The sequence below is a fragment of the Hippopotamus amphibius genome, chromosome 1, assembly GCF_030028045.1.
Source record: "Hippopotamus amphibius kiboko isolate mHipAmp2 chromosome 1, mHipAmp2.hap2, whole genome shotgun sequence".
Taxonomy (NCBI): domain Eukaryota; kingdom Metazoa; phylum Chordata; class Mammalia; order Artiodactyla; family Hippopotamidae; genus Hippopotamus; species Hippopotamus amphibius.
The window spans coordinates 76,078,025-76,095,184 of record NC_080186.1 but is presented as its reverse complement, the minus strand read 5'-3'; the positions used below and the strand labels follow the sequence as shown (position 1 = coordinate 76,095,184).

General features: G+C 42.8%; 1 protein-coding gene across 4 annotated transcripts in view; it reads right to left on the bottom strand.

The window, feature by feature from the left end:
• Window positions 1–17,160, bottom strand: part of WLS (Wnt ligand secretion mediator) — a 97,926-nt gene that overhangs the window by 17,458 nt on the left and 63,308 nt on the right. For 3 of the 4 annotated variants that reach the window (XR_009050062.1, XM_057716724.1, XM_057716714.1), the window contains exons 3-11: window positions 15,752–15,876; window positions 10,852–11,013; window positions 9,672–9,808; window positions 6,534–6,702; window positions 4,216–4,313; window positions 3,815–3,878; window positions 1,380–1,523; window positions 417–449; window positions 9–92 (exon numbers count right to left, since the gene is read on the bottom strand). Coding sequence is in view for 3 of the 4 variants with exons in the window: in XM_057716724.1 (XP_057572707.1) it covers window positions 9–92; window positions 417–449; window positions 1,380–1,523; window positions 3,815–3,878; window positions 4,216–4,313; window positions 6,534–6,702; window positions 9,672–9,808; window positions 10,852–11,013; window positions 15,752–15,876 (1,016 nt within the window). In the remaining variant the exon portion in view is untranslated. The remainder of the gene's footprint in view (window positions 1–8; window positions 93–416; window positions 450–1,379; window positions 1,524–3,814; window positions 3,879–4,215; window positions 4,314–6,533; window positions 6,703–9,671; window positions 9,809–10,851; window positions 11,014–15,751; window positions 15,877–17,160) is intronic. The other variant, XM_057716734.1, reaches the window with a different exon arrangement.

Genomic DNA, 17,160 nt, shown 5'->3' with positions numbered 1-17,160 from the left:
CCACTTACCTGACTAACGATGAAGAAGATGACAGTCATGGCAGCACAGGCCAAGGTGATAAGCATGAGGAACTTGAATCTGAAAATTAGCCCCTGTTAGGAAAGAGGAAGAGCAGTTTAACATTCTACCAGCTACCACCAATTCTTTTCTCAATACATAAATCTATCAAAAGCTAATTTTAAAGAAATCTGTAAAACCAAATCCCTAAGAGTGACGGTAAAATAATTTCACATAGTAACATTTCTCCTGCAGAGGTGAATGTGCCTGAAAAATTTATTGGGCCAAATATTTCCTAGGTTCTTATCTCTCATGAAGCAGTGATATCAGAGCCTGGGAAATTATATTCACAGCACGTCATGAGGCTGCTAATTTCCCTGCTAAGCTGGTTATGCTTCTCTGCAAGGGTTCAAACTTACCAAATCCAAGTTTTCTGCGGTTGTAATAAAATTCTGCTCCAGTGGACAAAAAGAAATGTGCACATGAATCAACATGAAGTGGATTTGGTTGATTTTTCTCATGTGTCACTCCAGCTCTAGACACAGGCAAAGCTTCAGAAAGTGCCCCCACTTTCCCAAGAGGAGGAGTTGAGGGAACCTATGTTTCAGGGAGAGACGCCTCTTATTCAGAGGCTCTTATTTTTGCTGCATATAAAAAACCTGTGGTTCTGCAGTTTGTTTCTCTTTGCACAAAGGAATTAGGCTCGTGTCTCCAAGAACAGCCACTTAGGCATAAGCCTAAGGGATCCTTGAAAAATTAAGAATGTGTTGCCTGTATTAGAAATGTGAGGCTGTCGAATGTTTCTCTTGAATAGGGACCTGATCTATAAAGAGATCACCGAACTCTATGTGAGCACCTGCTGGATATTTTAGGAGAAAGTTGGTGAATTAAAGTCTGGAAATCAGATCATCTGGGCTGAACCCCATTCTTAAGGCTGATTCTCAGCAAGAGAACTTTAAATAAATCCTCACTCCAAGCTAAATCCCAGTTCTACAACAGTCAGGTCTGCTATCTAGTACGCACCCACATTCCATTCCAAAGCTGAAGAACCTGCTGAACAAGTTTACTCCTAATTGGAGATAGAAAGACATTTGTATCACAGAAAATTCTAAGATCTAGATAAACCAGAAAGCTAGATGCCTCTCAGAATAGGATTTAGCCTCTTATTTTGCCCAGAGATTCTACTTTACATGAGAATCTCTCACTGTGTATTTGAAATAAAGGCTTCCATCATCTCCAGGTGTAGTGTGTGTGTGTGTGTGTGTGTGTGTGTGTGTGTGTGTGTGTGTGTGTGTGTGTGTGTGTGTGTGTGTGTGTGTGTCTTTGCATCAAGCAGCAGACAGTAAGCACCAGTTCCTGAATGAGCCCAGAGACACATTCACCTCATAGTGCAGCCGCCGGACTTTGCTCATGGCTGGCAGGCTGGATTGCTTCCCGCTAATGTTCCGAAACACCTGAAAGACCATGAAGCACAGAAACAGGAAGTAGAGGCAGAGGCAGATGCCAGCCACAATGATGAAGGCCATCTAATGGCACCCAGTCAAGGAAACAGCCCACTCAAAGGACTCAAGCACTTCTCCCCAGCTCTGTGAGTGATACTCTTTGTCTCTAAATATTTAGGCAATTTTCAGGGCAATGAAATATTAAAATCTGGCATTCTAATATCAACAATAGAGAGGTTTTCTGACACAAAAGTACCCGTGAAGAATGTTCCAAATTGCTTTCCAAGCTGAGTAAGAAGAGGAATGGAGCCTTGCATTTAGAATGCAGTCTAGGGTCTACCCTAAACCTACTGAATTAGAATCTGCCTTTTAACAAGGTCCCAAGGAGAGTCATATGCACAGTAAATTTGAAAAGTACTAAAATATTGGATATGGGTTGTAAAATATCGATCAGGTGGAAACCTGCATTAAAATCACCGCAAGAGTTAAAATACAGGTGCCCAGGTCTCACTGCAGATCTACAGAATCAGATCTTCCAAGGGCTAGGAAACCAAGTATAACCATGTTTGGGAACCACTGGGCTCGTCTTCGGATGTTTATAAGGAGATTGAGATACCCTGGAATCTGGAGGGGATGGAGTGGTGGCTGGGTGCAGTCGCAGTACCTGCTGCTACAAAGGATGAGACGGAAGGTCTTGAAGTAAAACCAGGGATGAGGTTCTTTCACAGTCTTCACTCACCACAAAAAAAAAATCTTGTTAGATGGAACAGGGAGCAGGAGGACACATGCCCAAGGTGGGAGCTGAGGGTGGGGGCAATATACTCCGAGGCTAATCTTCAAAGCTTAATCTGAGAACCAGCAAGGCTTGGGGTAGAGTGAGCTGGCATGGGAGGCGGGTGACCAGACTCCAAATTTTTACTGCTACAACTCCACGCCACGTTGCATATTTTTTTAATATATTTATTTATTGGCTGTGTTGGGTCTCTGTTGCTGCGCACGGGCTTTCTCTAGTTGCGGAGAGTGAGGGCTACTCTTAGTTGTGTGCAGGCTTCTCATCTCATTGCGGTGGCTTCTCTCATGGCCATGCACGGGCTCTAGGTGTGTGGGCTTCAGTAGTTGTGGCACGTGGGCTCAACAGTTGTGGCTTGCAGGCTTTAGAGCACAAGCTCAGTAGTTGTGGAGCAAGGGCTTAGTTGCTCCGCGGCATGTGGGATCATCCTGGACCAGGTATCGAACCTGTGTCCCCTGCATTGGTAGGCGGATTCTTAACCACTGTGCCACCAGGGAAGTCCCCAGTCGCACATTTTAAAAAATTTTAACGAGTGTGAACCCAGCACTTATATTTCATTAAATAATATATTTAATGCAGTTTCTTCTTCCTTCCTAAAATCAATGATGCCCTTGGATGAAAGGAAGACAGTTAGTTGCTAAAAGACCTGACAATTTATTTGCCTCCTTGGACCTCCATCACATCTATAGAATGAAGGGGTTGAGGCAGACTTAACATTATAAATATTCCCAGTATTGTGCAGCTAACATTTGGGGTGGGGGCAGAAAGGAGGAGCTCAACTCTCTCGTCTTTAAAGCAATGATACTATTGATCTAGTTTGCTCACAAAGTTCTTGTGATACTAAGCCAATATAAATATCATGGCCAGACAAAGCATATTTACCAGCATACAAGATCTTATCCATCAAGAAAGAATACAACTCAAGCCCTTCTCCCCTCTCCAGAGGACAGCCTTTTTCTCCTGAAACACGTAACTTATTATTGAGGAAGATAAAATATTTATATCCAGCATCCTAAAAGGGATAAGCTAAGACTGTCACTTCTGCTTCATGAAGATGACTCAGACAGTTTAGACCATCCAATCAGAAGCCTGGGCGACTCTCCTGGAACTAATCACCTTAGCCTTATCTCCATTTGGTCTTGGAAATGAATGGCAGCAGCATGGGATGCCAGTACACTAAGGTCACTGTAAGAAATCTTGCACACGCTCGCCTTCAGAAACAGGCCCTCCCACAGGAGCCCGGAGATGAACCTCCGTGGCTCCAGGGAAAAGTTAGTCACGCTTCAGTCTGCGGTAAACAAGTGTATAATAGATCATTTAGACAGGCAGTGGTAAGACCAGCCACTCTGATCCCTCTACTGTGGGGACATGCTGCGACTTCCTCGTTTGGCATGCTCTCACCCGGGCTTGAAAGCAAGCATTAATTCTCCTCCTTATTTGCCTTAATTGTGCTGTTATCATTGGTTTGAAGATCAAAGCCCTGGCTGAGCACATATGGAGAGCATCAGCAGGACTTAGAAAATGATCTTGGGGACCAGGCGGCTTTGGGAAGAAATAAAACCCTGAGCCCATCAAGGAAGGATACAGCCAGCTCTGTTCCAACATCTGTAGTCCAGATACTGTAGAAGGGATTCGTGAGTTGCACCCCTCTACAAAGAGAAACAAGATGGAAAGGCAAGACACAATTAATACACAGGCAAAGGGGAGCTTTCCTTTTTATATACTCCGCTTTTCAGCCGGAGGGGTGGGGACCGTATTTAGACTAAGTCACAGAGGACTTAAAGAATACAACCAGCTCAAATATTTTGTATCTGTAAAGAGCTCTGTCTCTGATTTAATCCCAGTGCTTACCTGAGGATGTGACCAGGGTTTCATCCCACAGGCTCCTGACCACCCCCTCTCCTTTTCAGATACTTTTTCAAAAGAGCTGGAAGTGGACCTGGTGACATGCATTTCGGCCCAGAGTCCTGCAATCCCCCTGCTCACCTCTCACACATGTCAAATATGAAGAGGCAGAAAGAGCCAACAGCAATCGGTCCGACTTGCTTCCAGTACCCTGCTATGTTATTCCTCTCATGCTGGTCCTAAGGAAAGCCAAGGTGAGAAATGAGAGCAAGGCGGGGGAGAGCCAAGCAACTCTACAGGTGAGTCCCTCATCCAGCAATCCTTGCTGACTGCCTGCTGTGTACAAGCATCGCGCTAGACTCCAGCACGCAAGCCCGTCCATAAGGGCTCTCGTAGTTATAAGAACAGGATAATACAAGAACACAAAGAAAGGCCTTGTATCTGTCAGGGAGGAAGGTATTTTCCCCTACCCTTCTAGGGTCTTCAGGCTGGTCTAAGAATTAAAGTGACACGAGACAGATTAACAAGGCGAAAATTTAATAACATGTATGTATACACTGGAGAGTCCCGGAAAAAGTGAGTAACTTGCCAAAATGTCCAAAACCCTCACCTCTTTTTTTTCTCTTCATAGCGATAAATGGGTGGAAAATTTATTTAGAGAAAAGTACACCCATTTTATAATTCCTTCATGATGTAGATAAAAAACATAGCGTTCACAAATGGAAAAAATTTCTCTAAATTGAACACAGTTTTGTTTTTTAAAAAAATTACATCATATACCAAATAGTACACTCTAAATATATGCAGTTTATTGTATGTTAACTGTATCTCAATAAAAGTTCTTTAAAAAAATTACATCATAGAGCCTTACCAACTCTTTCTTAACATCTTCCAGAAATTATCCAAATAACAGATCCACACTTTGCTTTGCTTTTATAAATACCTTGACCTAAATCACCAGGCCACACTGACCCTGACCTCTTAAATACCATCTTCCGCTAAAGACAAAAGAGGATGTTGGGGGGAGTGGTTTGGGACTTCAAAGGGGAGGAAGGCAATTCACATGGAGATGGAAAGCAAACGTTTGGTAAATAAATATTTGCTGGGCTCTGCAGACACAATGAGGCAGAGTAAGCTGATTTTTAAGGCCCAGCCTAGAGCCTTCCCCTACCACACCCAAGCCCATATTCTTGTATCGCCGGTGATAGCTCGATTTAGGGAACAGGCCCTCTACTGAAATTCCTTTAGGCAGTTAGGGGGACCGTCAAAGTTTCTTCCTGAGTCTTTTGAACCTTGATTGTTTCACCTAGATATAATTCACAGGCCAAAGAGACACTTTGGCTTTGGGTGGCAAATTTTGCTCCCTTGCGTACCTTAGGTAGTAGAAGTTCTGTGATCCACAAAACGACTCATTCACAATTAAATTCCTATGTGATTTATCACTTGTGTTTTTTAAGGTGGGGTAGTTCCCAGAGGACAAAATAAAGACTCAGAAGCATTAAAATAGGTTAAATGTAAAGAGATCACTTCTGGTTAGGGAAAATAGATATAAATTCTATCTTCATTAAAAAGAAGAATGGTTCCTCTAGATAGATATACAAAGATGCTAAGAGACAGAAAATAAAGGACTGTAGGGAGGAAACAGGGAAAGGTCAAAGATATGTCGTAGCAGCCAGGCTGGGCAATCCACCCGGACTGGCTGTCCTGCTGCGGCACCTAAGCCCCCTCCACTCCCATCCCTGCTGCAGAGGACTCACAGTCAGTGCAGCTGCTGGACGACCCCTCACGCCCACCCCAGCCGTAAGGAAAAGCCTCTCTCTCCTCTCACTGCTCTCCTGGAAGGGCTGCAAAACTTCAGAAGCAATGATCAAACCATAATGGAATTTAAAAACAGTCCGCTCTACTATGAGGCCCGTGGGCCCAACACAAGGACCAAGCTCCAGCTGGCACATCAGTCTAGCCGCAACGTGATGACTGCACCATTCTTATTTTTATCCGTGGTATCTTCAGTCCTTGAAATATGATTTGGTGTCTGTGCAAACTGAGACCAGGGAGGTCAGCATTTCAGGGTAATAGGGGTTACTAGGCCACCTGGACAAACTGCCAGCTGGAAAGAGCCTGGCCCACCTTCTCTGGTGGTTACCTTGGTCCTGAGGACAAGCAAAGCTGAAGCCAAAGGACAAGAGATAGTGATAATCATTAATGTTTGTGTATTTGCTTTCTGCTAAATACTTATCCACACTATCTCACTTAAACCTCACAAAAAACCTACACATTAGCCTTTAAAACCCATTTTACAAATCAGGAACCTGAGATTCAGAGCAATTGCCAGCTAGTTTATAAATGGTGACGCAGGAAGCTGAACCACGAGTCTGCCTCCAGGGCTCCCGAGCTCACTACTCCTGTAACTACTAGTTTATTCTGCCTCACCCCCTGCTTCTTCCCCAGGGTGCTCTTACCATCATGTGCTCGCCACAGAAGATGATCCAGAAGGAGAGAAGCATTGCATAGAAGATGCCCTGTCGGATATCGCCAAACAAGAGCATCCAGGTCCAGTCAAACCCAATGGAAAACCATTCCACTGGGATATTGATAAAGGTCATAGAAATCCCAAGGGCAAAGATGACTCTGATGGTGAGAAAATATCAGGAAAACTACTTTATTCACTTGGTAGGCAAAACATTCTTGATTTAAAAATCAAAACCCAGTTTTGGGAATTGAGATGTTACATATTGAGACTAAAGGCATGGGATCAGTTTCTTTGCTCTCATAATGAGTTTTCACACGGAGACACTAAATGTCTTCTTTCATTGGCACCACTGCAAAATGAAGGAGCGTTTCTTTGTGACTGCTCTTTCTACACAGTAATTGAACCTAACCTCCTGAATGCTCTGAACTTTATCTTGGTGCCACCTCAGATCAAGGACTTCCTATAATGTTTTCACCTTCCCTTGCCTTCTTAAACAGACCTCATCGAATATCGTTATTCTCTCTTACCTATTCAGGTTATCATTAACCTGATCATTAAGAATATTCATTATTGTAATATCCTCAGCAACTATGAGTTACACAAGCATATTTGTTTCAATAATTCATGACTCCAGACAATGTGAAATACAAATTATTTTAGCTGCTTGTTTCATTTTTATTTTGCTTTTCTCCTGTTAATGGTCACTTCTCTACCAAAATATCATTCATTTTCTTACTGATTTATTCATACTTCCATTCATACCCACGATATGTTTATTAAGCACAAATCACATACCATGCATTTTGTTAGGGCCACACACACCTAAAGGGATAGGACCAGTTCTTTCCTTCACAGAGGTATATTCAGTGACTGAGCCCAAGTGTGATAAGCAACATGTCAGAAGAGTGCACAGCTTGCTACCAAGACTTCTCACTTTGATAGAGACAGAAGTTGAGCTGAGTTGTGAGTCAAGATGAGGGAGGTGGAAGGGCAGAAGGAAGAGCCTGGCTGGAGGCGCAGAAGGCTCCAGCCAGGCTGGAGCATTCAGGAACAGCCTGAAACATTTGGGGATGTGTATGTGGCACATATCAGGAAATGACAGGACGTGATACCAGAGAAATAAAAAAGGCCAAGCTGGTGAAGAAACTCGCATACCTTGTTAGAGAATTTGAAAATTTTCTTGAAAAGATGGAGGATCCAATAAGAAGGTTAAACAATGAATGGAGTGACATCGTTTCATTCATTCATTCATTCATTCATTCAACACATTCATATTTACTGAGCTCCTACAATGTGCCAGTCACTACTCTAGATGCTGGGGATATAGCAGTAAACAAAGTCGGCAAGAATTCTGCTCTAACAATGTTTGTATTCAGATGGGGTGAGGGAAGGGGTATGGGAGGAATGATAATAAATAAATAGAGAATGAGTATTAGGAAGAAGTATAATAAAGCAAGGTAGGAGAATGGAGAGCGATGGCATGCAATTTATATAAGGTAGACAGGAAAAACCCTCTAAGACAAATTATATCAGCGCCTGAAGGAAATGAGGCATTGAGCCACAAAGATACCTGGGAAGGAGCATTTCAGATGAAGCGAATAGCAAGTGCAAAGGCCCTAAGGTGAGCACATGCTGGGCATGTCTGAGCACCATCAAGGTGGATGGCAGGTGGTGGAGGAAATAGGAGATAAAATTAGAGACGGTAAAGAGAAGGGATCATCAAGGGTTTACAGGACAGGGCAAAGGAAATGAAAAGCCAATAGAGAGATCTGAGCAGAGCAGGGATGTGATCCAATTTCTACTTAAAAGGGAACAGTCTGCCTGCTATGTGAATAGATTGCAGGAAGGAAAATGATGGAAACAAGAGGAGCAGTTAAGAGGCTATTTCCTGTAATCCAGGTGAGAAATGAGAAATCATGGTGAGTTAGATTAGGGTGGTAGGAATGGACATGGTGAGATTCCCTAGTGTGTTGGAAGAAGGGTGTGAAAAAAAGAGAAGTAAAGGATACCTCTTACATGTCTGCTCCGCTGCTCCTGAGCAGCTGAAAGGACAGAGTTGCCATTTCCTAAAATGAAGGTGCCCCGAAGAGGAGCAAATTTGAAGCGGGAGGAAAACAAATGTTCTTCTTTCTATGTGTTATATTTCTGTGTAAGTGAAGATGTTAAGTAAATGGGTAGAATATTTGGCTCTAAAAATTTGGGAGAAGCTGAGGTTGACCACGTAAATGAAGAGTCATCAGAGTGTAGATGACTTTTAAGACCACAAGACTAGATGAGTTCACCCGGGGAAAGCAGCATACCTTAGAAAGAGAAGACGTCCAAAGACCAGGAGCCCCGGCTCCAAAGTTTAAGAGGTTGGAAAGATCGTTGGAAACAGCCATGGAGACTGAGTGATGGTCAGCAACGGAGGAGAATAACCACGAGAGTGTGGAGGAGGCTCTAAGAAGAAAAAGGGAGTGAACAATGATGCCAAATGCTGAATCAAGAACAGCGAGGACTGAGAGGTGAGCTTTGGATTTGGAATGTGGAGGTCACTGGTGATCCTGTCGAGCAATTTTAATAAGGGGTGGAAGGGGCTCAAGAAAAAGCAGGAGAAGATCTATAGCCAAGATTTTTGAGGAGTTTTGTTGTAAAGAGGAGCAGAAAAATGGTGTGGTGACTTCAGGGGGAAGTACAAAGAGTTCTGCCTAAAAATGGGAGATGGCCGTGTATTTGTATATTAATGGGAATAATCCAGCAGAAAGGAAAAAGTCAATAATGTGGGAGAGAAAGGGACTATGTCCACAGGAACATCATCCTTCTGGAGGTGAGAGGGGTTGGGATTAGTTAGCAGCAAGGCAGTTTGTCCACTGAAACAGAGAGAAGTATCTGATATAGAACATGGGAATGAAGAGCAAAGGCAGAACAGAGAGCTGGAAGTATGAGAGCAGTGGAACCTCTAGGATTTAATAATAATTTGCATGTGAAAGCTGAAGGAGAAAAAGGAGTCCAGGCTGATTCACAGTCAAATTACCAGCCCAAAAAACACACTGACCACGTGAACTGGACCCCCAGCAAAACCAGATCCAGGGCAGGCAAATCACAGGATGCCCGTGTTCCTTAAGAGTGCTCCAGAATCAGCTCTTACTTTTCCAGAAGCACTGGGGGTCGAGACATCATGGTGATCCTCCTCCAGTACCACACCATGATGATGAAGATGCTGGGTGTGAGGAAGGTCTTCATGGCAAACCACACCTTGGTGAAGCCTCCATTCTGGTGAATTCCCTAAATAGAGACCAATCATAATTTTGAAGGTCAATATATCTTAGCATTATTTTCTACCAGCAGATGCATTCTGGGGAAAGGTAAGTGGAGATCTTTTTTGCTGAACTTTCAAGATCAGGATTTGTAACATTCACAGCATGTACTGTCCTCATACTACCTCCCCGGACCCCTCCTCAGGAATTGTAGAAACATAAATCAAAAGGCATAAAGATAGACTCACTCTCTCCTAAGCGAATGATTAAGAACATGATCAAAGATTGTTCTGTAAGGTTTTCACTGAAAAATTGGAGCTCAGATGCCCAAAATGTTGGCATTGGTAAAATGCATCAAGATAAATCCAAACTGTGGAACGCTAAGCAGTACTACGAGGTATATTATAGTCACAATATACCATTAAATTTAAAAAAGCAGGGAAAGAGTCAGTTGAGTATGAGCCCCCTTTTTTTTTTGTAAGGGAAAGATTATACATGTATATACACATAGAAAAAAATTGAGGAGATACAGCATAACCTCAAAGTGGTTATTTCTCTAGATGGCAGGATACTGCAGGTAAATTTATGTTCCACTATGTGTTTATTTGTGCTTCTAATTTTCTACAGTAAATATGTATTTGTTTTTTAAATTAAGAAAACAAATTAGACTTAAAAAGTCACGCTGCACAGTCCACTTTTTCCCTACTAAAGAGAGAAAATGGAAAGAATCTAAACCATGACTGCTCCCTCTGACATTTGTGCTTGCCAGGTGAAACATGTAAAACTAGTATTGCTTTTGTCTTGGTGTTACTCACTATGTAATTCTGATCATCATCATAAAATCTTAAATGGACACAATAACTGCATTATTTTCCATTTCTGTAATCTCTCACACAATTTATGATTTCAGCCATCATGGGTTTGTTATTCTTCTTACTTCTTGATGAAATGGTTGAGACATGGAGATGCCAAGGGTGAGATGGAGCTCCCTTCCAATACACATGCTCACAACCAGTGTTCGCAGCCAGTGCTCTGACGTCACAGGCTGCCTGATCAATCAGATGCACTTACCACCAGCCGGATATCCTTTATCTCACCAATCCCAACGTTGATTTTCTTCTTCTCATTCACAGGCAGCCGGATGTTTAGAAGATAATACTTATGAGCTACAGACCCAATTTCCATGAAAGGAAGGACATCACATTCATAGTAACGGCCCTCGTGTTCTGCGGTCTGGAAGAAGAGTGGAGGGTTTGAGGCATGGTCACTATTTCTAATAGGCTATGTCTGAATTATCTCACCTTTGCCTCACATCACCAATTCTAAAAAGCTAACGCTTAAAGGTATACCTCAGAGGTACAGATAATAGGATACACTGGATGCATGGTGTCTACAAGCTGCCCCCTCCCCAAATAAAGACCAGCCACGTTTGAGATAGAACCAGAAATTTTATATTACGAGCAGAAATGTCTTCTATTTCAACACATTTCTCAGCTCTTCAATCCTCGTTAGAGCCTCACATCAGACTAACCTGGTCTACCAGAGCTACAAGGACGTTTTTATTTGCAGCATGTCATCAGAGACCTGTGGCTCTCTGAAGGATCAGAGAACCATAGGTCCATCAGAGACCTATGGCTCTCTGATGGACCAAGGCTCTGTGGAACAGTCAACTCCTTAAATGTTCAGGAGGAAAGTTCATCACTATGTTGGATGATGACTACTTATTTATATGGTTTGGGCCTGCAGGAGAAGCTACAAGAAGCTGAAAATATCTACTCTTTATTGATTTGACAAAAAAAAAAAAAAAAAAAAAAGGCAGCAGCAACCCCAAGGAACCCTTGGAATTTGGGGAAGACACAAAGAGATGAAAGAGAATAATGAGATTAGTTTGCTGGAGATGACCACCTGCAATTTTCTGCCTCTAAAGCTTTCTAACTGCCCAAGAGACATGAAAGCAGAGGGAGCAGAAATTAAATAAACAAAAATTTTGCCCAGTTGCTAGGAAAGCCTCTTGGACTTCCTGCCAAGCAGTTTAAGAGGTACTGACCAGGACACGGCAGTGGGAGACTGGCAAGTAGTACAGCTTGCTTTTGAAAACTAAATTCTGCTCTACCTTTGCAGGACACATCCCTATGTGTCCCAGTTGAGGGGTGGGGGAAGCAGGTAAGGATGGGTATGTAGAGGCAGGAGCTTCAGAAACCGAGGACTCTTCCCTGATAAAGCAGATGAATGTCTGTCCTCACTGCTGGGTTCATATGCCAGCTTTGATGTTTGCTTGGTACCTCCTGATGAAGTGATGGCGGGACTGAATTTGGTGTTTCTGAGCCTGAATTCTCAGGGTCTCCAAAACTTTCTGTAAATCTTCAGAGTAAAAAAGTCCAGTGGAGAAATCAAAAGGAAGATAACAAGGAGTCTGTTCCTTCTGTGATTGGGGGAGGGCTGGTGGGGAGGACAGTGTCTTTACTGGACAGTCAGAGCTTAGAGTGCAATAAACAGACTTTTGTATAGGAACAGAAGGCACACATGACAAAAGTAGAGGTTGAGCAGACAAATATCTGGCTTATGCACTTCTATTCTTTCCTCTCCTGCTCCTGGCAGACATTACTAATCAATCATGATAATTTTTCATCCTCTAAGGTCTAAGGGGCTCTTATCAGAACTAACAGTTGATCAGACATGGCATGTGAGATTTTTAAAATTCTTCTGTAGAAAGAACCCTCCTTTTCCAAACCTGTGCTACAGGATGGATAAGTCTTCCTATATAGATCTGTCTTCCTCTCCCCTCTCTCCTTTCTCTTATACTTATGAGTACAAATCAAGGCTAATACTAGGACTCTGCACAACTACTGAAAATACAATACAGGCTCTAATTCAGCCTCAGATGAAGCTGCACTGAGAAGGCTGATTACTTGCTGTGGTAACAGCAAGAGGTGGGTTTCCTGATGTGTTTCCAGTCAGGGTCTTATATATAGAAATTGAGAGTTTGAAGGAAACAAAACTTATTTAGTCTAATTCCACTGCCTTCATTATGTGTCTCATCCAAGGTTCCAAAAATCATGGCAGAACTGGGTTGAGGATGTGGGTCTTCCAAGCCCAGCCTCCAGCTCTGATGGGAAGGAGACATGTGAGTGCAGCAGAAAAGAACGCTGTTGCCTCAGACACACCTGAAGGCAGGCATTGTGCTGTGATAAGGGGGCACTGAACTTCAGGCCAGGAGGCTTAAATTCTAGTCCAGACCTCATCCCTTGCTGGGTACCTGGGGAAGGTCATCCACCTCATTTGGCCTCACTTTCTTCCTAAGCAAGGAGGTTTAATTATGTGATCTCCGGGGTTCCTTCCAATGCCCCACTGTGAGTCTCTGTGTGTCCTCCACTTCCCTGTCCCTACACAGATTAGAGAGACACACAGTGTTCTGGGATCCTGGCCTGGCCTCTCTGTATCAGAGACAAATTCACTGTATCCTGCTGGGGACTTTTCCTTAGGTACCGAGGTTCTGACTCTGCCAGTATTTAGGGCATTTAGGAAGAAAGATTTCCTCCTCTCTCTCTCTCTTCCTCCCTCCTTTTCCTTTCCCCCATCCTCCTCAGCCCTCCCCCAAATCCAGCATGAGTCTGGCTAATTAGGACAAATTACAGCAGGTGGCAACTTGACTTTTTTTTTTTTTAACTTCACAATCCACCAGGGACTAAAAAGCTTTAAAGCAATTTCTCATTTAATCTTCAGACTCAAGTCTAAATTTCACTGCAATCAAAAAGCATAGATTTGATGATTCATTTCCTTCACACTTTTCAAGGTTTAATATCTTTCTTGAAAGGGATCAACACATCCTAAAGATAATTAAGCAACTGTCATTAAGAAGCAGTTGCAAGCTTCTTAATGACCTCCCCCTGACTCTGCTTCTCAGTGCCCTCTAAGTGTATAAGTAAGGCGAGAAATGACTTTTCCCTTTTCTGAGGATGAAATTTCATATCCAAAAGCTTTATATCCTTTAGCCTAGACATTCAACCAGTCTTACCTCTGAATGATGTGATCAACTTGCAGCGACAGCTAGCAAGATTTTAATTAATTTCCTCCACTGCATACAAAGATCTAGAAATACTACATATCTCCCTCCTGCTACCTCCAATTTCTCTCTATCATTCATTTTTACCTATAGATTGCCCCCAAGGGCCTATCCCAAACAATTCCGGATGGCTTTTTGATCATTCAGCAAAGGGTCTACTGAAGTGACTTTCAAACTTTATGAGGCTTAAGAGAAGGAATTGAAATCCTGTTAAAACACAGATTTCTTGGTCCTACACACTGAGATTGTGATTCACAAGTTTGGGGTGTGACCTGGGAATCTGCATTTCCTACAAGCTACCAGGTGATGCTGATGCTGTTAGTCCTCAGACCACACTTTCCGGAGCTCTAGTCTAGGGAACCTGAGGAGGGAGACTTAACAAACAGCAGGTACCCCAAAAAATGCTTATGTGTAGGGTGCATGGTTTGTCCATGATAGTTTTAATTTATACCTTTTGTTCTGGTGGCCCATCTGGTGAAACATGTCCCAGACTAGACTTTAAGTGATAAGGTTCATTGTCTCATCTGGTCCTTATAAAGATTCCCAGAGCAGGTATTATTATCCCATTTTGCAAAGGAAAAACTGAAGCTTGGACAGATAAAGGGAGCTTGCCTGAGGTCATGCAGTCAGTAAGCGAAATAGCCTGGAATTGAAGCCAAGTATGTTTTGCTCCAAATCCAGGCCTTTAACTAATGTTAATGAATCTGCCCGGCCCCATCGTACTCCTCTTCAGAGTCGTACGGACAGGGCAGGGGCATGGTACTCGGAGGCTTCAACCTGCCATTCTTACCATTCCACAGGGAACCCCCATTTTGTAGTTATAGGCAAAAGTGAAGCTAGGAAAGGCCAATGTTAGGAGAAGAGGAACTAAATCAACCAACAGAGTGGGTACTACAAAGTACCCCCAAATCCTTCAGAAGCAACTGACCTGAAGATGTCAAGTGACAAATGACATAATCAAGAATGTGCTTTCAGTGCAGTCTGCCCTTTCATGCACTTCATGCAAAGAAAACAAGACTGTTTCTGTGTGTGAAGGAACACCACAGATCACCCAGCTGGTGGTGCTCCTTGTCAACACGCTTGAGGAATGTGAGTAACCATGAGTAACAGTAACTACGGCTCCATTTCAACTTCACAGAGACTTTCAGGGAGGGGAACAGAATCCTGGGGAGACGTGTGAGGGCAGCACTTGGCATCTGAAAAGGGTCCCCTACTAATTCTGAATCAGTCCTTATGCAATCAAATACTACTATCCTCTGAGGGTCACTGAGTCCATATTTTAATTCCTGAAAAATCTAAGGCCTTTGTCCAAGAAAAAGTGTCTCCCTACTCTCTATGCAGTATAGTGACTTCCCTCCCCTTGGTGGTTAAAATGAGTCTTCCTGGAAGAACCAAAGAAGGGAGAGTCCTAAAAAATACGTAAGAGAACTGAGAGGTCTCAAAGGAAACTAGATTTCTCCCTCGGGTCCTCTTTTTGTCTATGGTGTTTGTTCCCTGGGATTGTTAGTCTTCACATCGGCACACTGACTTTGGCAACAGAGGTGCCTAAGAAACAGAAAAGCAGACACATGCATTGATCCAACATGAACAGATTTGCACATCTAAAATTAACTTAGCAACGATCTTCATACACTTTTTGTTAATAACCAAAGAACCAAGAATTTATTTTTATGGAGGTATTTCAGAGAAACAACTAAATCACTTCAACCAGACATTCCTTCTTCTGTTCTTTCTTCCTTTGCAGGGACATGAAATATCTACATTGCCCTCTTCTAGGACAAAGAACGGTGACTACTAACCTGTGTGGGTCATGCATGCTTAGGAACAAGGAAAGTGTCTGAGCAAATGTTCCCACATACCTGGAAACCAAATAAAAACCCCATCAACTGAGACACCAAGGTACCCTACCTTGGGGGAGGTGAAGGTACATTTGAGTTTCCGGGGCACTCTCTCGTGGGCCATTTCAGTCCATTCAGCAAACATATCATCACGGTAAGCCAGGGAAACGTCCATTGAAACTTCTGCATTTTCTCCTGCAAGAGAAAGGATGCTCAATTCAGAAATGGCTTCTGGGAAGAAACTTTGGAAACAGTTTAAAAATCTTATAGGCTCTATCACGGAAACCAACAAGACAAAAGAGATGTATCAGTTCCTGTCAAACACCAAACCTGACTCTCACTTAAAAGTCATAGGATGAATGTCTAAGCTGGGTCCCTTCCCATAACCAACTGCTCTGCCAAGGAGTCAGTGTGTCCACTTAAATTCCTCTAAAGACAGGGTCTCACTCTCTCTGAGGCAGTTCAAATGGTCAGATTCTGACTCACAGTCAGCACTCATCCTCCTTAACTTGCACCACCGGTCCTAGGTCTGCCCATAGGCGTCCCACAGCAGATGAGGACCTTTTTCCATAAAAGTGCCTTAGGAACTTGAAACCTACAGCTCATATGCCTGTGTTTCCTCTCCTCCCTGATAAAAATGACCAAGTTTTTCAGCCACCCCTCAGAAACATTATTTAAGTACCTTGGGTACCTTCTTCAGGACACACTCCAGTCTGAAAGCCTCCTTTTTAAAATTCCCCCAAGCAGCTCTTAAATATAGGCTCTGCTGCTTCTCAAAACCCCTTCTTCAGAGTGTGGACAAAGTTAATATAAGAGGTAAAGGTTTTCTCCAAATTAAAGACCTATATACAGACAGGAATATAAAAATAAGTTCACAGTTGTTCAAATGAACATTCACATATATTTTCATATCAATAAGGACCATGAATGGGTTTAACTCACCACAGAACTTATTCAGGAGATTAGAGTAATAAAAATTGGATCTATCCATTTTGTCTGTTTTATACTCTGTTGAGCAAGTTCAAGAACAGAGGAATCTTAATGGGGGAGAAAAAGAACAACTACATTTCCAAAATGACCGTGGTAAGCCAGCTCCCACTGGGGTTATAAGACTGGGCTCAGTTCTAGGCTCTGGAACCTCAACACCAGGTCACAAAGGAAACAGATAAAAATGGCTGCTGTCTGGAAAATTAGGGCTTTTCTATCTACTGACCCAGTGTGGCTTGAAGACAATTTGATGGTGTGATGAATCCCTGGTTCTCAGAGGAAATCTAGGAAGAGAAGAAAAGAATGCAGGAAAGAAGGGATTTAAGGCCATTCTGATACAGACAAAACCCTCAGTGAACATCAGCACCCACTCCTTTATTAGTACCATTTAAATCCTCAGTCACTAATCATGAACTATCAGAAAGAGAGAGTAAAAAAAAAAAACCCCATTTAAAATCACATCAAAAAGAATAAAATACCTAGGAATAAACT